The sequence below is a fragment of the Symphalangus syndactylus genome, chromosome 8 (genome assembly GCF_028878055.3).
Source record: "Symphalangus syndactylus isolate Jambi chromosome 8, NHGRI_mSymSyn1-v2.1_pri, whole genome shotgun sequence".
NCBI classification, from domain to species: domain Eukaryota; kingdom Metazoa; phylum Chordata; class Mammalia; order Primates; family Hylobatidae; genus Symphalangus; species Symphalangus syndactylus.
The window spans coordinates 112,498,511-112,523,058 of record NC_072430.2 but is presented as its reverse complement, the minus strand read 5'-3'; the positions used below and the strand labels follow the sequence as shown (position 1 = coordinate 112,523,058).

Below are 24,548 nucleotides of genomic sequence, written 5' to 3'. Positions count from 1 at the left end.
CTATAGGATCACACAACACAACAGGTACCTCAAAAATAATTGCTTATAAGGAAAAAAATTAGAAGTTTATTTTTTAAATGATGTATTTTTTGCATTCCTATAAAGAACATAAACTTTGGTATAAGCTTTGCAATATAAGAAAATGATCATATTGAATTTTATGTTTATGTACGAGAAATTTATAATCAGCATATAGCCATATATTTAATTATCACATATACATACAGAGGGGTTTTTATGTTTGTTTCTGCCTGTTGTACTCTGTTCTGTCCCACATTTGTTCACCAAGTGAATTTCTGTTTATCTTCTACACCCAGATCCAGTGCCACCTGCTTTGCCAACCCTCTCCCCACCAGGAGAGTTGATTTCTCCCTCCTCTAAGCTAGCAGTGGGCCCCATCCATACCTCTTTTGTAGCAGATGACAGGGTACACGCTGCATGTTACATGTGGTTTTGTTTTAAATATTTGTCTCATACTAAACAGTGAGCCATTTGAGGGTAGGAACTGTATCCTATATATCTTCATTAATATACTTCTAGCCTATCATATGAAACATAGTAGATTTTTTATTTTCTTTTTAATAAGCAAAGTTTTTTGTTTATTTTAATGTTGAATTCTAACCTTGCTCCTAGAGAGATTTTAATGGAAACTTTTTAGAGAGGTTTTATCTTCCATAAATAGAAACTGAGCCAACTTTCTATGTATCAGTAGCCAATCTACATCTCACTGTCAGTGATTGGTATGTAGAGATTCTGAAAAATTACCCTCATGTTATGCATTATTTAAGCCACTCCCTCTGTATCTCTGAGATATTGTGTTTCCATGTACTATTTATTTCTACTGATGACAATGACATTATAAAATGAACTTTCATAGTCTTGTGGATTACCGTGGATTACCACTCGAGATGGATACAGAATTGGATGGATATATTGGCTGGAGTTAGCCCAAGTTCAAAGTTGTAATAAGAGCAACTCCTTTCTGGTCACTGAAGCAGTATATTTGAGCTTGTTTGCTAGTCAGTCAGATTATTCTGCAAATAATATCCTTTTATCCTTCTTGAATGTTGTAATATGTAAATGATTTACTCTTTTCGTTTGTTCGTTTGTTTGTTAGATGGAGTCTCGCTCTGTTGCCCAGGCTGGAGTGCAGTGGCATGATCTCGGCACACTGCAACCCCCGCCTTCCGAGTTCAAGCAATTCTCCCGCCTCAACCTCCCAAGTAGCTGGGATTACAGGCATGTGCCATCACGCCTGGCTAATTTCTGTATTTTTAGTAGAGACGGGGTTTCGCCATGTTGGCCAGGCTGGTCTCGAATTCCTGACCTCAAGTGATCTGCCCGCCTCAGCCTCCCAAAGTGCTGTGATTACAGGCATGAGCCACCATACCCGGCCTTGATTTACCTATTTTTGAAGTGGCTACTTTTAAAAAATGTTATGGAATATTCATACATATATATGTACATATAAATTTATGTCATTTTTAAAAATCAGCATTTGTGTTAAGACAGTCTTCTTAATTAATTCCTTTTTTATTTTGAAATAATTGTGAATTCACAGGAAATTGCATAGACAATTCAGAGAGGTTCTGGGAACCTTTCACACAGTTTCCTCCCTTGGCTACATCTTAGGCAACTAAGGTACAATATCAAAAACTAAAACAGCAAGTTGACATTGGTATAATAGGTCAGTTTAACGGCACCATACTGTGCCATTCTGTCACATGTGTAGGTTCCTATAATCACCACTACAGTCAAGGTACAGAATTAATAAATTCCTTCCTAGCTTACAGTTGAATGTCTGGAAGAGAGAGAAGTCAAAATTTACATTTAATTCAACTACAGACTTTTTCATTTGTCTGTATTGAGAAAATAATCGTGTTCCTTTGATATTTCAGCGATGGTTCCTAGTTTGAGCAGGTGTGGAGAGCCAGGTGCTTATCCAGGACTGACTGACGACGCTTGTTTTGTAGGTGTCGAAGCAGGCCAAGGAGTTTCTGGAGTACGTATACGAGGAGCCGCTCATCGACATCCAGCAGGAGAACGCCATGCTGTACCACCATGCAGAGCCGCTGGCCGCCGTGCTGCGGCTGCGGCAGCGGCTGAAGTCGCTCCGAGCCTATTTGTTCAGCTGCCGGGCAGCGGTGGCAGAGGATCTCCGCCGCAGGTAAGAGTCATAAATCTCAGACGGCTCCCGTTTGTTTTTCTTTCCCGCCCACGGAGGGTGGTGAGATTATCTCCAGAGGGCCTTTCCAGCACGGACCGCCTTTAATTTTGTGACTCTCCCTCCGCCTCTCCACTGCCAGCCTCTCTCTGGGCTCATATTTTTACTTTTTTTACTCCAAGGTCCCCATTTGGTTAAGCCAAGCACAATGAAAATAACATTCACCGTTACTGAAGGCTTTCACCCATGGATCGAGTGGCCAGGACGGTGAAGGCTTCTCTTACCAATATGTTAATTTGAGATAATAATCATGGAAATATCTGTATTGGTCACTTATGTGGTATTTTATACTTTTCCCAATTTCAATTCCTGTTTCTCATCAGCAAAAAATAAGCATGTTTAAAATAGTTCATAACTAAAAAGCATTTTCAATGGGAAATAAGTAGATGGTTATTCAAATTTTATTTTATATATTTATTTTATTTTTATTTTTATTTTTATTTTTATAGAAGAGAGACAGGGACTCATTCTGTTGCCCAGGCTAGTCTTAAAATCCTGGACTCAAGCGATCCTCCTGCCTCAGCCTCCCAAAATGTTGGGATTACAGGCGTGAGCCACTGTGTGGGCCTCAAATCTTATTTTCTGTACAGAAACAAATACCCAAACTTGGTCAATGATGCAGGCAGTAGAGCTATAATTAAAATGCACAGGCCCAGGATTCTGTCTTTTCATCTTACCGTGGGTGCAGGCTGCTTTCCCGTAACTTAGTTAGCTCATAGTTCATAGAACACCAAGTCCAAAGCAGGCTCAGATCCTTAAAGTTGAAACTAAAATGTGCCTGCTCTCATAAAATTCCTTTTTTACAGACAGATTTTATAGGCATTTAAAGTCTCACCCTTGGCATATACAAACTAGCTTATACTTGAAATAATTGTTGATGGTGTTCATAAATCTCTAAAAATACCTTTTAATTTTTTTGTTTTAATAGAAATGACCAGCAGCATGCATTAGTCATGTTAAATGTTTTTGGAGGTAAGCCTAACTGCCTAAGAACCTTTGGAAAGTATTGAAGTGATGGAGTTTTGAGATCCAATTAGATCCAAAGAAACTGACATAACCCTGGGCATCTAAAAAGAACTAAATGTAGATAGTGAGGGATATATAATATCTAGACAAGCTCTCATAAAACAATAATGAAAAGACAGCTGCCATAAAGCAAAATACTTCTCAGTGGTAGTCATTCTATTACCTAGTTGTGTTTCAGAAAGCACAGAAAGTGGTCAGGATTTATTCTTACAAAGTCTAGGCAGATCTTAATTTTAAAAGATCAGGGCTTTCCTTGGAAGGCAATAGAATTATATGTCTCAAACTAATTTACCAGCTAAACCAGATGCAAGATTTTTAATGTTCAAAGTATGTTCTATTATTTTCAGTACCTTCTGGCTTTGCTCAGAGCTTAGTTTTCTTGTGCCTGTATTTCTAGACAATATTAAAATCTCTACATAGGAATCATGTTAGATACCTTTATGGTATAATGTTTTGCTCTGCTTAAAATATGCCAAATCAGGGCACACATTTAGAAATTAAATAGAAGGTCCTCTCCTCATATGGATGACTAAGAATCTCTACTCGATTCCAGCAGTCTGGTGGTTTACCACCATGTACTGTGCCTTATGGCCAGACCACCAGGAAAGAAATGGGAATTCTAGAAACAAGGCACTCCCAAAGCTATAAGAATGAAGATAGCATTTTTCCCCTTCATTTTCCCTTTTCCCTATATTTTTCTTTCCTGGACTTGTTCATAACCATTATATAATGCAATGCCTGGCACAAGATAGGTGTTCAGTAAATACTGAATGGTTAGATGGAGGGAGGGATGGATGTATATTAAGTGTCACTTCAGACCACTGAGTAATAGCTAGTAGCCCAATTTTGGGGAGGGAATCATCTTCAGAGTCTTCTTTTTCTTACCTTCCTATTTTTCACTTAGCATAATGTCTGACCCATCCAAAACACTCAAAAACAGTTGTTGAGTGAATAAGCAAATGAGTGAAAGAGCAGTCAAATCAGTCCAAAAAATTTAGATGGTTCTGTTTCTGAGATAACTCTCAAATCTTTCCTCTCCTTTTTACTTCTAATACACTACCCTGGTTGAGAATCTCAAGGCTATTGCAGTGTCCTTGTAACTAGCCTAACATTTCTTCCCTCTTCAATCCAACCTTTGTGTTAGATAAATTATTTAAAATAGAAGTATAGAATTCAAGATCTGCCCAAGTCTAACCCGGTATATTGTTCTACTCTCAAATACCCTGCCCTTCAGGCAAAAATTATTACTTTGCTCTCAAGGCATTCCCTTGTGGGAATTAAATGAGTTCACACAACTGAAGTGCTTAAAACAGTGCTTGGACATAGTAAGCATACAGTAAATACTATTATTATTATTAATATCACTTTCTTATCCTAGACTGTTCTTATATCTGGCTTTTAAAATATTTGCTAAAATATTCCACTTAAAAGCCACCCCGTTATTCTCTCTACTAGAATTAATCCTCTTTTCCTGCTGCTATGTCAAGAAAGGAGTGAGCAAGGGAGAATGGATGGAAAGCTAGCTGAACCCAGGCCTATAGTTTCTGCTTATACAGTGCATGCTTCTCCATGTGACTGTTTCATAAAATGGGTGGAGCAGTCTCCCTACCAGCCAACAATGAGACATTGATTCCTACAGAAACTGAGGAAGCACTGCTTTATTTTAAATTTTGTTATTTTAGATTTCCTATACTTACATGTTGTTAAAATATTGTTTAGGGTTACCATTTCTCTCAAACCTGAGGCAGAGAAAAATGTGCTAGTAACAGGTAGTACTTTTACGGCTTTTGAGGGAGGGGGTAAGTTGAGGGGGGCTGGTGTTGAATTTTTTTAAATCTTTTTTATTAAAAAATTTAATTACAATGTAATTTTAAAAAATTGTTTTTCTACCCACTAAACAACCAGGGATGATTTATTTTGAAATACGACTATTTAGTGAAATAATCTCCAAGAGTTTTGCTGGGGTGTCCATACTTCCTGCAGCCAGCCACACTTTATTTTTTTTTTTGAGACGGAGTTTTGCTCTGTCACCCAGGCTGGAGTGCAGTGGCACGATCTTGGCTCACTGCAACCTCCGCCTCCCAGGTTCCAGCAATTCTCCTGTCTCAGCCTTCTGGGTAGCTGGGATTACAGGCATGTGCCACCACGCCTGGCTAATTTTTGTATTTTTAGTAGAGACGGGGTTTCACCATGTTGGCCAGGCTGGTCTCGAACTCCTGACCTCAGGTGATCCGCCTGCCTCAACCTCCCAAAGTGCTGGGATTATAGATGTGAGCCACCACACCCGGTCAGCCACACTTCCTTTTTTTTTTTTTTTTTTTTTGAGACAGAGTCTCACTCTATCGCTCAGGCTGGAGTGCAGTGGCATGATCTCGGCTCACTGCAGCCTCCACCTCCTGGGTCCAAGCGATTCTCCTGCCTCAGCTTCCTGAGTAGCTGGGATTACAGGCATGTGCCACCACACCTGTCTAATTTTTGTATTTTTAGTAGAGACGGGCTCTCACCATGTTGCCCAGGCTGAATCTGACTTCTTAAAAACAAAGTTAGTCACCAATACCTTTATATGTAATGAGTTTATCCAAAATCAATATTTAAGGCTCCCTTTGTTTTACCTGAGGATACAACATCTAAAGTGGGGGAGTTTAAACAGTGAGGTGAACTTGTTGGACTTAACTAATCTTATATATCCCTGATAGAAATTGAAAGAGGGAGGAGTTGACGGGGAACAAAAAAAAGCAAGAGAATCCAGTTCTTATCTAGTCGTAAAAGGCATTCTCTTCCTGCCTGGTTTTTACCTCAATATGAGAGTGGCCATTAATCTCCAGCAAGTAGGCCCAACATGCCGAAGACCTGTCAGCACCATATAAACAGAATAAAGCAAACTGTTAATATTGCTGTCGTGAGAAAACTGAAAACAGACTGATTAATTGTATTGGCGCTCGACCGCCAGGGAGCCAGCTTTGGCCGTCGCCTTATTAGGGAAGTCATAGTTTGCTTTTAGACCTTTCATTATGATGGCTGTCCGGTATTCATCCTCACTGTTTTTGTTATTGTTGTTAAATGAACGCCTTGTTCTTGAACCCATACTGCACATCTTGACTGGCAGGGGTGATTAGTTTAGAAAAAGTCAGTGTCCTCCTCGAAGCTTAAAATGTTTACAGTGCTGACAATTCACTGTTTCTGAGGACTCCCAGATGGCGGCCCTGCTGAATTAGTTCAAGGTCTAGTTAACTTTTCATGAGAAGAATTATTTACAGTGTCCACACATGAAGGTGCATGTGTGGAAAATCTGGGCATACATGGCAATGTCAGGACACATCTGGATCAGCAGCTGTTAGGGAAATTTCTGGGAGGGACATTAAGAACTGCTAGGAAGAGCCTCAGCTCTTGCTGAACACAGGAACAGCAGGATGTGTCACACACAGGCACAGTAGAATGTGTCGCCTCAAGGCCAGATTTGGCCAGCAGACATGTTTTGTTTGGCCTCACGGGGATGGCCCCACAAAGTTTTGAAATTGTGAAATAGTTGCCAACTTTAAAAAAATCAGGAGTTTTCATGCACACACAAAGTGAAGCTTTCTGGTTTCTCTTGGGAAATGAGTTCTGATCTCTGTGTAGCAGAGATCAGCTTTAGACACTTGACTCGCCACTTTGCTGTAACTTCTTCTGCTCTAGTTTGTCTCCCCAAACCCAGTGCCACTTGGCATATAACACATTGCTGCCCTATTTTTCTCATCTCCAGCCCATTTAATTCATTTATGGTGGTTCCCCGGGCCTAGGCATTCGAGGTTTTAACACCAAGGCCATGTAATTACATATTAAGAATAGAGTTTGGCGATGTCTCAGATACTGGATCCATAACTCGGTCAGGAAGTTCATCTCAAAGGATGCCGAATGTCTAGATGTGGTTCTGTCAAAAGACAGACATGAAGAGGCTTGTAGAGCTAGAGGAAATAACACCAGGTCGACTTCAAAGTTCCTCAGAAGATGTGTTGGGGTGTCCTAAGGCTTGGGCTAGGCCATTACAATGCACCCCTCAGGCAGTTGTGGTACAGTGATTTGAGGGAGGGACCATTACCTGGAGCAGCAGCCTCACCACAAAGCTAAAGATTAGAGCTGGGTTACCAAGCCCCGGTGGGGCAAACTGAGAAAAAAGAAAAAAGTGAGGACACAAATGGAGGTGGTTTATTATAAACTCTGAGTTAAGTTGGACTGCCTGAGCTCAGAGCTCATTTCTGTCTCTGATATCTTTCAGAGCCAGTTTTCTCACCTGGAGACAATACCACCTCATAAGGAAAGTGCGAGGATTCAGGGATTTAATGCCCAGAACAGAGCAAGCTCTCAGGAAATATTAGCTGCTATAACTTTTATTTTAAGCAGATCATAATTCAGGAGGAGCCAGGAGGTGAACAGGGGAGAAGAGGCAAAAGGAAGATGAGCCTGGAGGCATCCAAGAGCCTGGGTTTCAGGGAATTGCCACGCCTTTCTGTGCAGAGCACACGGCATCAGTAGAAGTTATGAGATGCGGACTCTGGCCCATCAGTAGTGATCCACCCAGATCCTTCAGGGACCATGCCCCTTAATCCTCCCTCGCTGCTTCTAGCATAGTTAATTAATGTCATACTCTCTAATTTTTTTTTACCTGCCTTCTCACTAAAAAAACAAAACAAAACAAAACAAAAAAAAACCCTGTTCGTACTACCACCCTTAAGATCCCATCTTAAGCACTCAGAACTGTCTCCATTTCCCTTTTGCCCACTCACTTCTGACGTGGCCCCTTGCAGGCTGACTGTGGATTGCACTCTTCTCTGACACCTTGACTTCCTGAGGCCCTTGTTTCTTTGGCCTCCTGGGCATTGTTGGTCACCATTTCTCCTAGACCTCCTTCTCCCTGTCCTTCTCTGCACTCTGTCCTGTCCGAGTCTCCCCCTTCTCCTTGACCTCACTGCCTCCACATCCTCCATTTCCCTGATGCTAGGAATACCCAACACCTCGGCTGCCCTTCTGCATAATCCTCCAGCCTTGACAGGAGCCAATCGGGCAACTTTATGTGAGCTAGCAGAAGGTGCCCCTTTCTCAGGGCACTTGGTTTTGTTGTTGTTGTTGTTTTGTTTGTTTGTTTGGTTTTGTTTTGTTTTTGAGACAGAGTCTCTCTCTGTCACCCAGGCTGGAGTGCAGTGGCACGATCTCAGCTCACTGCAACCTCCACCTCCCAGGTTCAAGCAATTCTCCTGCCTCAGCCTCCTGAGTAGCTGGGAATTACAGGCATGTGCCACCACACCTGGCTAATTTTTGTATTTTTAGTAGAGACAGGTTTCACCATGTTGGCCAGGCTGGTCTTGAACTCCTGACCTCAAGTGATCCACCTGCCTCGGCGTCCCCAAGTGCTGAGATTACAGGCATGAGCTGCCACACCTGGCCTTATCAGGGCACTTTGTTGTCATCTGCAGGGAGAGCCATGGTCCCTCTGTAAATCGACACTGACTATAAGGTGACAACGTTTGGCCAAGCACTCTTCCTTGAGGAGATCACTCACTAGTTTGTTATGTCCAGCTGCCTACTGGACATCCCCACTTCAAATTGAAATTATTTTTTCCCTGAAAAATATATCCATGTGGGCCAGGCACAGCAGCTCACACTTGTAGTCCCAGCACTTTGGGAGGCCAAGGTGGGCAGATCACCTGAGGCCAGGAGTTCAAGACCAGCCTGGCCAACATGGTGAAACCTGTCTCTACTAAAAATACAAAAATTAGCAGGGCGTGGTGGCATGCACCTGTAGTCCCAGCTACTCGGGAGGCTGAGGCAGGAGAATCACTCGAACCTGGGAGGCGGAGGTTGCAATGAGCTCAGATTGCACCACTGCACTCCAGCCTGGGAGACAGAGCAAGACTCCGCCTCAGAAAAAAAATATATATGTGTGTGTGTGTGTGTGTGTGTGTGTGTGTGTGTGTGTGTGTGTGTATGTATATATATCCATGTGGTCAGGTATGTTTCAGTTAATTATGACATTATTCCCTTATTTTCCCCTAGTTTGAACCTTGACATAGTCCAAAAGTTTTGCTTTAAGGTTCTCTAAGAGCCAAATTCTTCCCTTATTTTTTATTCCCATTGCCATCCCCCTTGTCTCTACTCTCATCACCTTATTTCAATAATTTTCTTTTCTTTTAAGAGTGTGTGTGTGTGTGTGTGTGTGTGTGTGTGACGGAGTTTCGCTCTTTTCACCCAGGCTGGAGTGCAATGGTGCCATCTCGGCTCACCTCAAACTCTGCCTCCCGGGTTCAAGCGATTCTCCTGCCTCAGCCTCCCGAGTAGCTGGGGTTACAGGCATGTGCCACCATGCCCAGCTAATTTTGTATTTTTTGTAGAGACGGGTTTTCTCCATGTTGGTCAGGCTGGTTTTGAACTCCCGACCTCAGGTGATCCTCCCGTCTCCGCCTCCCAAAGTACTGGGATTACAGGCATGAGCCACCGCGCCTAGCTATTTTAATAATTTTCTTTTTTTTCATTTTAATGCTTTTCTAACTGGGGATCCTACCTCCCCATGGCACTCCTCCTCAGTCCCTCTAACATATGTACTACTGTAAATATGTAAAATGGTCTTATTAGACAGTGAGTAGTTCAGCTACCTACAGGATAACGCAATACCCTTGGATGGGTTTTCAAGGTTCTCTGTCATCTGACCCTGACCTACATGCACAACTTTAACTTCCACGTGGTTCCTGTGTGGACCACACCACGAGCCAGAATCTTCCACTGTGTTCCTGATGGACCACAGCCACCCCAGCCCAGCCAAAATGACATACTCATTTCCTTGACACCAGCTGCCTCCCAGTCCTCTCGACTCGATTTCACTTGGCTTCTCTTACTTTAAAGCCAACTCAAGTGCTGCCTCTTCCCACCTGTCCTCAGTAGCTTATCCCTTCTCTGGTCTCTTCCAGCAGTGATCATCTGGACCACACATTTGGCACTTAAGGGCTTGGATCTCCGCTCACTGCAAGTTCCACCTCCCGTGTTCACGCCATTCTCCTGCCTCAGCCTCCTGAGTAACTGGGACTACAGGCACTCGCCACCACGCCCAGCTAATTTTTTGTATTTTTAGTAGAGACGGGGTTTCACCATGTTAGCCAGGATGGTCTCGATCTCCTGACCTCGCGATCTGCCCGCCTCGGCCTCCCAAAGTGCTGGGATTACAGGCTGAGCCACTGTGCCTGGCCAGGGCTTGGATGGTTTTCATCTCCTTATGTATATATCCTCTCTTGCTGGCTAGATCAGAAGGCCCTTAAAGGCCACGATTGTCCTCGAAACCTAAAATAGAAGACCACACATGCTAGTGATGCAATAAAAGTTTGTTAATAATAGTAATTATGTGTAGAATAGTTTACTGTATATAAAGATAATTATGATTTCATTAGTCACAAAGTACTTCCCCTTAAATATATTATTTGTTCTTTATAGCAGCCCTTTTAGATAGGTAGGGCAGATGGTATTTAGAAAGAAGAGAAAGCGTCACTAAACATCAGGGAAATGCAAATCAAAACCACAAGGAGATATCATCTCACCCCAGTTAGAATGGCTACTATCAAAAAGACAGAAAATAGCAACCACCAGCAAGGATGTGGAGAAAAGAGAACTCTTATAAACTGTTAGTGGGAATGTAAATTAGTACAGGCTGTATGGAAAACAGCATGGAGCTTCCTCAAAAAACTAGAAATAGAGCTACCATATGATCCAGCAATCCTACTACTGGGTGTGTAGCCAGAAGAAAGGAAATCATTATGTCAAATGGATATCTGCTCCCCTTATTTATGGGGATCCCACTAGTCACTGTGGAAGTGTCCATCAAATGGACAAAGAAAATGTGGTAAATATACACAATGAAGTACCATTCAGCCATAAAAAAGAGTGAAATCCTGTCATTCACAGCAATATGGATGAGCCTAGACAATGTTAAGTGAGATAAGCCAAGCACAGAGAGACAAATACTCCATGTTCTCACTCATATGCAAGAACTGAAAAAGTGGATCACATAGAAGTAGGGAGTAGAACAATGGTCACTAGAGATGGGGAAGGGTAGAGGGATGAGAGGGTTAGGGAGAGGTTGGTTAACAAATACAAATTACAGTTAGAGAAATAGGTTCTGGCATTCTATAGCACTGTAGGGTGGATGTAGTTAACAATTTGTTGTGTATTTTCAGATAGCTAGAAGAGTGCATTTTGAATGTTCCCACCATAAAGAAATGATAAATATTTGAGATGATAGAAGTGCTAATTACCCTGATTTGATTATTATACATTGTATAATGTACTGAAATAGTACATTGTATAATGTACTGAAATAGTACATTGTATAATGTACTGAAATAGTACATTGTATAATGTACTGAAATAGTACATTGTACCCTATCAATACATATCATTATATGTCAATTAAAAATATTTAATAATAATTTTTTTAAAAGAAGAGAGGCCAGGTGCAGTGGCTCACACCTGTAATCCCAGCACTTTGGGAGGCTGAGGCAGGCAGGTTGTGAGGTCAAGAGATCGAGACCATCCTGGCCAACATGGTGAAACCCCGTCTCTGCTAAAAATACAAAAATTAGCTGGGTGTGGTGGCGCACGCCTGTAGTCCCAGCTACTCAGGAGGCTGAGGCAGGAGAATCACTTGAACCCGGGAGGCGAAACTTGCAGTGAGCCGAGATAGCGCCACTGCACTCCAGCCTGGCAACAGAGCGAGACAACAAAAAAAGTAGGAAGGAAGGAGGGAGGGAGGGAAGGGACGGAACTATGACTCTAAGATGCTACACTCTGAGAGTGTAAAGGAAGGCAGGGAGGTGGCAGACAGTGGTGTCCCTTAAACAGGGAGGCGGATTGCTGAGACGGGCACTCCTGTGTTCGTTGGCAAGCTTGATCAGCCGTGGAGAACCAGGCATGACAATTGGGTTAGTGCTAGCAAATGCATTTACTCCAGGTCAGCATTTGCCATACCTTCCTATGTCCCAGACCTGTAAACTTAAAACAAAAATGCAAAGATAACTGTAGGGTTGCCTTGTAAATATCTTTAGCCAAAACAGAAATAAAAACATTACCCTCTATTTCTCACCATCATTTCATGTAAGAACATAGTAATACTAAAAAAAAAAAAGAAGGCAAACTGCTTTAGAAATCAAACAGCTTTTTAAAATCAAGTAGATTTAGAAATCATTCTACATTTTTTTTTCTCATTTTACTTTGGACTGCTAAAAACATTACCAGACTGACACCAGCTGTTTGGACTAGCTTTTCAGAAATCCCAGTTTAAGTCATATTTTCTTTTCTGAGTGTTGAAGTGAAATCCAGTCCAGGGAAATTTCTGTGGATGCTTCAGTATTTCCCATTCTCAATCATCAAAAATGTGATTTGGGGGCTTGGGGTGCCTGGCAAATCCACAGCCCATTATGGTATAAATGTAAAACTTGTCTCTCTCCAGCACTAGTTGAGGGCAGTAGGCAATATTAGGCCTCTTTCCCTGGTTGCTTAGAACAGAATTGTGTTCTCAGGGAGCATTTGCTCCTACGCGTTTGTCAGGTTTAGTCCTTGACTTAGACCATTCCGAAGCAATTTAATGGCTTGGCTTGAGAGCCTCAAGAGAATACCCAAAGTGATTCTTCTACCTTCTAAGCCATCTCTTCCTATCTTTGGTGTCACATTTTATTTGAAATTATGATTATATCCAGCAGGAGTTCCCACTGAAATATCAGTTTTACCAAATGATGAGAAATTTCTATTATAAAGACTGCCATTTTTATTAACACTGTCCTGGTGAATACTAGAAAAAAATGTGTGTGTGTGTATGTGTGTGTGTGTGTGTGTGTGTCCTGACAGACTCTCATTGCTTCCTCTTCCTTCAAGCAAAATTTAGCAGCTTTCTCTGCTCTTAGACCAGTCCCCATAAATGTCACTTGATTTACCAAGACTGCCTTCCCCCTCCTTCCCTTGTTATGTCAGAAAAAAACTGTCTGTCTAGTGAGTTCACTGTAGCTGAGGCTAAGTCCAAAGGTTGAAATGCTCTTTGGCTAATAATATCTTAACCTTAATATGTCCAAAACTTAGCTCCTAGTATTCCCACCCACCCCAACTCACATTGCAAACCACTCCTCCTGCAGTATTTCCCATCTTGCTTCATGGCATCTCTGTCCATCCAGTGATTCAAGCCAAACACCTTTCTCTCATATTCTGCATCCAGTCAGCAAACCTGTCAGCTTCAGCTTCAAAATCTATTCCACTTTTCACCACTTTCACTGCTGCAGGTTGGGTCCACCATCACCTTTCGCCTGGATTATTCCAGTAACTGGTCTCCTGTACCACCCTTAGCCCCCTTCAGTCTGTTCTTAAGACTATAGCTAATGTATAAATTAGATGATGTCACTCCTGGCCCAAATGAATAGTTTCATCTCTTGCTCCAAGTAAAAGCCCAGGGCATACATGGTCTCATCTCCCATTACCTCTCTGCCTCATCGCCCACTACTTTCCCCCTAATTCACTGTGTTCCAGTCACACTGGCCTTTTTGTTGGTCCTTGGGCATACCAAGCTGGCTGCCACCTTAGTTTCTATGCTTGCTTTTCCTTTCCCTCTATAACTGCTGAGATTGCTTCCTTTTTTTTTTTCTTTTTTCTTTTTTTTATCGGTTTGTTTCTCAGTGTGAAACCAAGCTTGCTTCCTAACTCCTTTAGGTCTTTGAGCAGCCATCACTTAATGAAGCATCCTTGACCACTCTGTTTTAAATGGCAACACAGTGTCTGTTTGTACCCCACTGCCCACCACACACGCCTCCTGTCTTCTTTCTCTGCTTACTTATTACCGTTAAACATGGTATTTTATTTTGTCTGCCTCCGTCTCTTAGGCCATCAGGTATGAATATAGACGTTTTGCTTTGTTCAACCTATGCAGCCACATGCACTGGCTCTGCCCTTTCTACTAGATGTAAGCTACAAAATGTCATGACTTTTTATCTGTTATATTCACTGCTTAGAGCTGTACATATAGTGGGGGCTAATAAATACTTGTTGAATAAATTAATTAAATGAATGAAGATTCTGCCCAACTTGGCCAAACTTATTTTTTCTCTTATTACAAAAGAATACTGTTTATCATAGAAAACAAAAATAAGAAAGCCACCCATATCCTACCAGTTTGATGCATATCCTCCCAGACCTTTTCCTCTGCAGATGATCTTTCCCCATGAGAGTGGTTTGGTTTTTTTGTTTGTTTTTTTGTTGTTTTGTTTGTTTGTTTGTTTTTTTGAGACGGAGTCTTGCTTTGCTGCCCAGGCTGCAGCACAGTGGCTCGATCTTGGCTCACTGCAAGCTCCGCCTCCCAGGTTCATGCCATTCTCCTGCCTCATCCTCCCGAGTAGCTGGGACTACAGGCGCCTACCACCATGTCCAGCTAATTTTTTGTATTTTTAGTAGAGATGGGGTTTCACCATGTTAGCCAGGATGGTCTCGATCTCTTGACCTTGTGATCCATCCACCTCAGCCTCCCAAAGTGCTGGGATTACAGGCGTGAGCCACCATGCCCGGCGCTGAAAGTGGTTTTATACTGTCCTTAACCATTTCACTTAGTATATTGTGAACATCTTTTTTATGCTGGTAAATATTTGTCTAAACATAATGAAATGAGTGTAAATGGTGTTTTGATGTGTGGGCATACCTACATGTTATTGATCTTGGAAGAAGTAGGTGGAGATTATTATTCAGTGTACTCAACAAAAGATTGCATGAGCAATCTAATACTAAATGAGCTGGTAGAATCACTTCATATCAACACTCCCTCTTCTCCCCTCACCCCCTAAAAAGTCAAATATATTAGGCAGAAGGATTATCTGATACAGAGAGAAAAGATTGCATGCTCTTATAAATCAAATACACTTGATCTAGGAGGGCAGTTTATTAAGAACATGTCTCTTAGGGCAGAATTTTTTTTTTTCTTTTTGAGACAAGGTATCACTGTTGCTCAGTGCCATGACATGACCACAGCTCACTGCAGCCTCGACCTCCGAAGCTCAAACAATCCTACTTCAGCCTCCTGAGTAGCTGGGACTACAGCTGCATGCCACCATGCCCACCTAATTTTTTTATTTTTTATTTTTTGTAGAGACAGAGTCTCACTATGTTGCTAGGCCTCCTCTCAAACTCCTGGGTTTAAGGGATCCTCTGCCTCAGCCTCCCAAAGTGCTGGAATTACAAGTGTGAGCCACCCTGCCTGGCCAGGGCAGCCTAACTCTTAAAGCACAATCTACACAGACTGGAGTTGCAATGTCTCTGAACTGCATATGAGGAGTATCTTACAACCAAAATCTGAGACTGAAGTGTGCAAGGTCTGGTTAATACTGAATTTTAGAAGAATAAGTCTATTTTAGCAAAAATATTAGCACTAAATTTGTCTCATTAAAGACCAGTAAGTATTAGCTCTTCAAACTTGCGGATAACGCTTCTTTAAGCTCACTAAATGAAGACAACTCTTTATGTTCTCTGTAAGATTTAAGGTTACCCGACTTTTGTGGCTACTTTTCCAGTTAGCTAATTAAAAATTTCATCAGCTGCAGGTGGGGCTTTAGCCTTAACAGATTAGCTGCAGAATCTATCAGGACTCAGAAATAAAGCATGTCATTTTGGTAGTTTTGATAGCAACCTTTCTCCTCATTCTACTTCAAGAATTCTTTTCCATTAGATGACTTCTAAAAGTGTGGTTTTTGAGTCATCTATCTTCCTGATATCCTAATAGCTACTCCCTCTCCCTTCTTTTTCTCCAGAGATCTAATTCAGCAAATTATGTATATACCAATATCAGCACTGTAAAAGGGTGCTACAGACTGTCTGCAGTGTCATTCATGACTAAACAGATTTGAAAACTTTCAAAAGGAATTCTGGGAAGTTATATATTAATTTTACTAAACTACATACGTACATAGCTCTTTATTTACTCAGAGATCTTTCAAAAAGCCAGGATGTTTTCTCTTATTCTGAGATTAAATGAAATACATAAATTCTCTAAAATCATTTTCTTTTTTTTTTTCTTTTTTTGAGACGAAGTCTCACTCTGTCACCTGGGCTGGAGTGCAGTGGTGCAGTCTTGGCTCACTGCAACCTCCACCTCCTGTGTTCAAGTGATTTTCCTGCTTCAGCGTCCCTAGCAGCTGGGATTACAGGTGTGAGCCACCATACCCAGCTAATTTTTTTCTTTTGTGTTTTTAGAAGAGATGGAGTTTCACCATGTTGGCCAGAGTGGTCTCGAACTCCTGACCTCAGGTGATCCACCTACCTAGGCCTCCCAAAGTGCTGGGATTACAGATGTGAGCCACCGTGCCCAGCCTCTAAAATCATTTTCTAAGAGAAAACAAAAATAAAAGTCATTGCAGGGGAAATGTTATATTCTTGCAACTGTTAAACACCTTAAGAATTTGAGCTAGGTATGTAACAGCTATGATATAATCTATCATTTTTATAATCAGATGCCACAATAAAATTACATCCCAAATATTTCTACCTGAGGCTTTAGATTGTGGCTAAGAAACTTAAGTACAATTTCTGAATAAGCAGGTAAAAGAGACCCTTGTTTCCTGTAACTACCTGCCAAAATATAATATCTGATGCAATCTTGCCATTTTTTCAGCCAATGAGATTTGCAAAATGAGGTACCTAGAGAAGTGATTGAAGCTCGTTTCTTCCACATGGGCTGCTATCGAAATATGTGCCTTTGATTTAAAATTGTTTTTCCATTAGCTCAGAGTATAGCTGGACATACGAATCCTGTCCACATCCAGCCTAATGTAACTATTTCAGGAAGAGTTTGCAGCTCCTATCAAGAACATCAAATTGCATCTCCCTGGGGATGCTTCATAGTGCTTTTTGCTGATTTCGGTGTGGGTATATGTGCCCTCCAAAGGAAAGACACTGGCCATCTCAACTTAATACAAATTACCTACCCTGGAGCACATATTCTTGGAAGACAGTAAAACTACGTGAATAAATGGTTTTCCTTTCAAAATTATTCCTTATGCATCTTTATCCATATTCTTTATTTAGACCCTTATCATTTAGAATCAAATTGTGGAGTTTGCTTTCGGTGTTGTGCTATCATTTTAATTTTACGTGTGTGTGTGTTGTGGGTCTTTTCTTTAAAGCCTGTCTGAGATGAGATATTTCCATTGCAAATTTTTCCCTCATTTTAATCATTGAGTCTTTAAATGCTGGTTGTGCATCTCTAAGAACTGAGCTTTAGGAAAATGGTAATATTATCAAATCTATCAGAACCTTGCAAAGGGTCTGCCTACTTTACAGCCTCACCCAATCCCTTTTTTCTCGTGAGCACTGGGGCCTGGTGGGAGCTGAGTTGAACTTCTCAGAAATTAGTCAAGTTAAATGAGTCTTGATTTATTTGACTTCATGTCATGGAACAAAATGGAATGAGGCCCTTCTACCTTTTTGTTAAGACTACTGCCTTTGATTGCGTAGGCAATTATCTCTGCATTTTTAACCCCAAATACCAGCTACATAATATAAGGGCTCTGAATCATATATGACCTTTTTCCTTTTTAATTTTCATCTTTTCTCACCTTTCTTATTAGAGCAATCTATAAATGAAGCCTAAGTTACCTTCCCAGTGTGTCAGGTGATTCTAAAGATGATAAAATAGAAAATGTTAGCACTAGAAGCGATTGTGCTAGTTGGTTTTCATGATCTTCTAGCACGTTTCTTCAATGTTCTTTGCTACCAGGAAACTCAGTAGTGCTATCTGCTAGTGATATCGTTTCCTTTGATGGGTGAGTGAAGTGTGGAGTTGACTCTTCTTATCTCATTTATTCTTTGGCTCTGGTGTCAGGGCTTGCATTGGCATAAGCAGGGCTGCCCACTGCAGAAATGCTGCCAGACATGATGATTAATAGCCCTGCAATACAGTGAGGTCAGTTAATGCACAGAAGGCCCTAAACAGAGCAGCCTCTTCTGCAACAAGGATCCTGTTTACCAAAGGACTGCTAAGCCAGATAACCTTCAGTTAGTTTGTGGCTTTTGGTTCTTAATATAATGAAGTTTAGGGGTTAAATTTAATAAATTAGTAATTACTTTTTTTTTTTTTTTTGAGACAGGGTCTTGCTTTATCACCCAGGCTGGAGCGCAGTGGCATGATCATGGCTCACTGCAGCCTCAACCTCCTGGGCTCAATTGATCCTCCTGCTGCAGCCTCTTGAGTAGTTGGGACCACAGGCATTCACCACCACCCCTAGCTAATTTATTTTATATTTTGTTTTTTGTTTTTTTTTTCTTTTGAGATAGAGTTTCATTCTTATTGCCCAGGCTGGAGTGCAATGGCGCGATCTCGGCTCACTGCAACCTCCAGCTCCTCGGTTCAATCAATTCTCCTGCCTCAGCCTCCCGAGTAGCTGAGATTACAGGCATGCGCCACCATGCCTAGCTAATTTTTTTTGTATTTTTAGTAGAGATGGGGTTTCTCCATGTTGGTCAGGCTGATCTCGAACTCCCAACCTCCGGTGATCAGCCCGCCTTGGCCTCCCAAAGTGCTGGGATTACAGGCGTGAGCCATGGTGCCCGGTCCCCCAGCTAATTTTTGTATTTTTTTTAGAGACAGGGTCTTGCTATGTTGCCCAGTCTGGTCCCAAACTCCTGAGCTCAAGTGATCCTCCCACCTCACCCTCCCAAAGTGCTGGGATTACAGGTGTGAGCCAGTGTGCCCCGCTGAGTAATTATTAATCTTTTTTATATGACACTTTAGTAAATACTTGAACCGTTTCAGTTAGGAAAATACTGTGTGTGGGGAGTGTGTGTGTGTGCGCGCACGCGTGCTGTGAGGGGAGTGTGTATGTGTGTTTTCATGTACTCACGTACACATGTGCAAACATGTGTATTTGAAAGAGCTTCCAGCTGGGTCCACATCCCATTTCCTTTAGGCCTTTTGAAGGCCAGGCTTCATCAATTATCTCTACTTTTGTGTCTTCAGCTTTTGTTTCTATAGTAGCTTCTTAATGTTAGCGTTTAAGTATGCCCAAGTCTCTCTTATGTTTTTAAAAAAAAAAAATCCTTTCTTAGTCCTACATCCTTCTTTAGCTGTGGCCCAATTTCCCTCCTTTTCTTTAAAGTTGACTTCGTAAAAGAGTAACCCACAATCCTCACCCCTCTCCAGTCTTTCCTCGTCCTCCCCTGAAACCACCCTGTCTGAGGTCACTGATGGATTCCTGTGTGCCAGCAGGCACTTTCCAGGCCTCATGAGAGTCTTCCTCACGTTATTTGACCTCTCCACTACCTTTGATGCCATTGACCACCTTCTTCCTTCATGAAATTCTCTCCTTCCTTGGCTTCCCTGGTGCTGGCTCTTCTGCTTTTTCTCCTCCCTGTCAACCTACTCCTTCCCAGTCCTCTTTCTGTTTATCTGCTCCTAAATATTAATAGTACTGTTTCACCAGGAACCAATCTTTTCTCATTTCCCAGCATGTGCCCCCCTGGACTATCACTTTTTCTCATGGCTTCACCTAAAACCTATAAGCTGGGGGCCCACAAATCGCCCACTTGGACTCACTGGTGCCTCCACTTGAGCATTCCAAAGACAGTTCCAACCATCTGCCCCAACATCTGAGCTACCCTTTCCCCCACCAAGACAACTCCTCTTCCTTAGTCCTGTTTTTCGGACCCCCTTCTACTAATCAGAGTTTAAGGCAAACTGGCTCCTGGGAATCTTTACTTTTCCCATTCATTTCCTAAAGGACTCCTGTCAGGCCCACTTGTAGGACCTCAGCCACAGCAGAGGAAAGCCCTTGGAATCACCCAGATGGGAAGTTGCCACAGCCCACACTTTCCTCAGCTTGGCTTTTAGGTCCATATTTACCCAGAGTTTCCCTCTGTTTGGTCTTCCTAAAGAAAATATTTAGAGAATGTCCTGCAAATTCAGTCTGCCTTAGGGGAAAGAGGAATAAATGGCAGTGTGCGTAAGTTATCTGGCCCTGCCTTGGAAACCCTTACCTCCTATAAGCAAAAGAGTGAGTCCCTATCTCTAAATAGCTGCAAAAAAAATATTTTTCTTCTTTTATTTACATTAAAAAGCATTACTATAAGAGATACATTTTAATACCTACCAGTCTTCCCTCTCAGGAAATTTATTCCCATATTTGACTTCAGTGCTTTCATACAACTCCCATCCTCCAGGGAGAAAAAAAGATGATTGGCATTATCTCTCTTAAAAGTCTTTATTTTTAATGGCCACCACTAAATCTCTTGGACACAACATCTTCTCCAGACACAATAAGCTGGGTTCCTTTATCTGTCCTGTATATATTGCATTTTCCAGTTCTTTGTGTCTGTTATGACTGACCTCATGTAAATTATAGTATTAGACACTGAAGCATAATGGAGAAGACAGTAGTGCTTCTGGAGGGGCTTAGAATCTCATATAAAAGGAGAGAGAAAATAAACTATATGTGAAATATATATACACATAGAAACATTAAATAAATACGTTGCCACTTTAGCTGTGCTGTACAAATAATTTGAAGGAATATTAGAGATGATTGTGACCAAAGTTGGTTAATTTTTGTGAGAAGAATAATGAATAGTATTTGGAAGCAAGAAGGACCCTGCCTAGTAAGGAGAAATTGGAAATTCTCTTTGTTGCTCATCAGTTGTATTCGTTGAAGTATCCATCTCCAGCACGTAGCACGATGCCTTATTTTAGACACTCAGGAAGTGCTTGTTGACTATGTGATAACCGAGTGGTTATAGTACTCCAGGAAGAGTATGCCAGTGTGATTTGGTTTGTAAATTTGTAAATAAGTCTGATATCCTGTATATCCCTAATCATAAAAATTTTAGAATTTTAAAGCAGAAAGGACTTTTAAGTAGCAAAACATTACAGATATGCTCTCCTGCACTTGTCCCTGCCGTAAATCATTTCATCTTCCTTTTAACTCTTTCTCCAGCTGAGCTATGTTTCTACAAACCAGCAGAAGAGGCAGGAGCTAGTCTTGCAATGATTTTGCAGCCCGCTTACTGGACTCCATTTCTTAGCACTGCTGCCACATTGCTTTCATTTTACTTTATTTAAGGGATTTCATTATTAAGCATTTACCTTTCAGTAAGATTATTCCTTCAATTTAGTCACCCCTAAACATCCTCTGTCTCTCATATTATCATACTCTGCTCCCTTTGAGTCCCACTGAAAGACTGCCCTAGTTTTCCTTTCCTGCAGATAAGTATGGGTCCTTGGATCTTGGAACAGCAAAAGGACATTAGTGAAACAACTGGTGAAACCTGAATAAAGTCTACAATTTGCATAATGTCAATTTCTTATTTTTGATCAATATGCCATCGTTATGTAAGATGTAAGCATTAGGGGAAGCTGGATAACGGGTATGAAGGTAAGAACATTTTACAAATACAGAGAAATGTTAGGAACTGTGGATGTACATGTGAACATTCTGGTTATTTTCAAAAACATAATTTTCAAAATATAATAAGAAAATTGCAGACTACCAAAGTACACTTTTAGATAGTTCTAGATTGTAAGGTAAACAAAGTAAAAACAAACAACCCTCATCTGGGTTCAGCCCCCTTCCCATTCAGGTTTTTCCTCACTCCATTCCCTCCATTCCTATGGCTTCAGCTGTCCGCTCTGTGCTCCCATCAGAAGTGCCCTGGGTCCTCTACATCTGAGGCCCAGATCCATGCTTGCTGTTCCCCACACAGGCACTGGATGTTCAGCACATAGGAAGCTCAATTTTTTATTCCCTCCCCTGGAAGCCTGCCCTCAGTTGGCCAATGGCATCACCATTCTGATCCCCAGGCTCTATACTTCAGAGTCATCTTAGACTCCCTTCTCCTTTTTCACTTATTCCCAATGTTCTCAATTCTTCCAAAAAGTCTCTGGTATCTACCCACTCATTCCTTTCACTGTCCCCTTGTCTACCCTAGAACAGACTCTCACATGCCTTGTCAACTGTCTGTAGTCTCTCCACCCTCCCTGCTGCCTTCAGAGGCACATCATTGTGGCTTTCCTGCTTCAAAAAGCATCAGTGACTCTATACTGCCACCGGCCTAAACTACAGTAATAAACATCCATCCAGAAGAGATATGCATGATATTACTAAATTAGATGGTCAGCTCAAACCTACCTCCCTCCTTCCCCCACCCCCAGCCCCAAGAAATTAGAAGGAGCATAGGCCTTTGGAGTCAGAAAGTCCTGGCCTTGAAACTCAGCTCTGTGACCTTGAGCAAATTGGTCTTTGTCTCTGTGCCTCAGTTTCCTCTTATGTAAAATGAAGGTTGTGTTTACCATCCAGGGCTATTGTGAGGATGAGATAAAATGATGTATCTTCAGTGCCAAGCTCAGTGACCTCCTGTAGGCTGCCTTGAGGAAGAGGTCCCTTGATCATTTCTGTCATGTGCTTGTGTTATTGAAAATGGAGGTTGGCATCATCTGGGAAGTGAGGAGCGCCTCTGCCCGGCCACCTATCGTCTGGGAAGTGAGGAGCGCCTCTGCCCGGCCACCTGTCGTCTGGGAAGAAGTGAGGAGCGTCTCTGCCTGGCCGCCCCGTCTGGGAGGTCTACCACGGAGGCCAGAAGCAATGTGGGGGCTGGTCGTGGTGGCTCACGCCTGTGGTCCCGGCACTCTGGGGGGCGAGGCGGGTTGATCACTTCGGGCTAGGAGTTCGAGACCAGTCTGGCCAACTTGGCAAAACATGAAAAATACAACAGACAAACCAACCAACCAACTCAGTGACAACAAAACAGGTCTACCCTGGAGTCATACTCTAATTTTTTCTATTTTCCTCCTTTTCTGATCCTTTATCCCACTTTCTTTTTCTTCCTCTTCCTTCTCCCTCTTCTTTGTCAAATAGAGGATTGAGTTATTATCACTGATCCACATAAAGTCCCTCTCTCATTTATTTTAACTCCCACCCCCCATTTTTATTCCCCGACTTCCCATGTGCAACCTTCCTAATATGTTTGATACGCATCTTTTTGTTTGTATGTATTTTTAGAAAATGTTTGTTTTTGTGTGCAAAAAAAAATTAATTAAAAAAAAAATAAATAAATAAATAAATAAAAGAAAATGGAGGTTGGCCGGGCGCAGTGGCTCACACCTGTAATCCCAGCACTTTGGGAGGCCGAGGCGGGCGGATCACGAGGTCAGGAGATCGAGACCATCCTGGCTAACACGGTGAAACCCCGTCTCTACTAAAAATATAAAAAAAATTAGCCGGGCGTGGTAGTGGGCGCCTGTAGTCCCAGCTACCCAGGAGGCTGAGGCAGGAGAATGGCGTGAACCCAGGAGGCAGAGCTTGCAGTGAGCCGAGATCATGCCACTGCACTCCAGCCTGGGTGACAGAGCAAGACTCTGTCTCAAAAAAAAAGAAAAAAAAGAAAATGGAGGTTGATTATATCTCATGGTCCCTCCAGGGACCATGGTCTACCTTCCACGACAGGGGCCTTCCTGTAGAGAAGCTAATCCTACATGGAGGAATTGAGTACTTTTTCTATGCCCTACCCAGCTGTGCTGGACCTGTGCTCTGCTTCCTGTCACAAGTGCAGCCCTGAACCATTAGAGTTGAAGGGAGCCCAGCCTTAGGAACTGCATTCAGTTTCCCAGAATATAATGCCCTTGTCACTCGTCTCATTCCTGTGGGTGAAACAGTGCTTTCCAGCAGAATTCTTCAGTGACTTTCCTACTTTCCAGGAGAGGTCCTTACTAGAATACACCTACTCCAGTCCCCCGTTTGGTCAGGACTTCGTCTAATTGATTCAGTGCTCCATTTTCAGTAGTCTAATAGTGTCTGATATGCAATGTGTGCTTAATCAATATTGGATGGATGGAAGGATGAATGATTTAATATCTAGGATTTGGCAACTAATGCATAGTTAATTGAAAGACTGAATAATGATTTTCCCAGTGAGCAAGATTATTAGGCCAGTGGTTCTAAACCTTGGCTGTACTAATCACCAAGAGAGTTTTTGTTTTGTTTTCTTTAACACTGATTTATGGGCTCTACCCAGGCATATACCCTGTGGTTTTCTAAAAGCTCTCCAAGTGATTCTAATAGACAGCCAGGGTTGGAATCCACCATGTTAGACTACTCAAAAAATATGTACCCCATGCATAACTCTTTATCATTTTCAATTACCACATTGTATTGTAATTATCAGCTTATGTGTCTTTCTCTCACTGACTTTATGCTCCTTGGCCTCATACTTGGGCTGTCTTCCTAGTGCCTGGCATAGTGCTTGGCATATAATGAATAGTCATAAATGTGAATTG

General features: G+C 41.9%; 1 protein-coding gene across 7 annotated transcripts in view; it reads left to right on the top strand.

The window, feature by feature from the left end:
* Positions 1–24,548, top strand: part of PLEKHM3 (pleckstrin homology domain containing M3) — a 223,753-nt gene that overhangs the window by 108,779 nt on the left and 90,426 nt on the right. For all 7 annotated transcript variants that reach the window (XM_063645025.1, XM_055290390.2, XM_055290391.2 and 4 more), the window contains exon 5: positions 1,974–2,167. In XM_063645025.1, the coding sequence (XP_063501095.1) occupies positions 1,974–2,167 (194 nt within the window). The remainder of the gene's footprint in view (positions 1–1,973; positions 2,168–24,548) is intronic.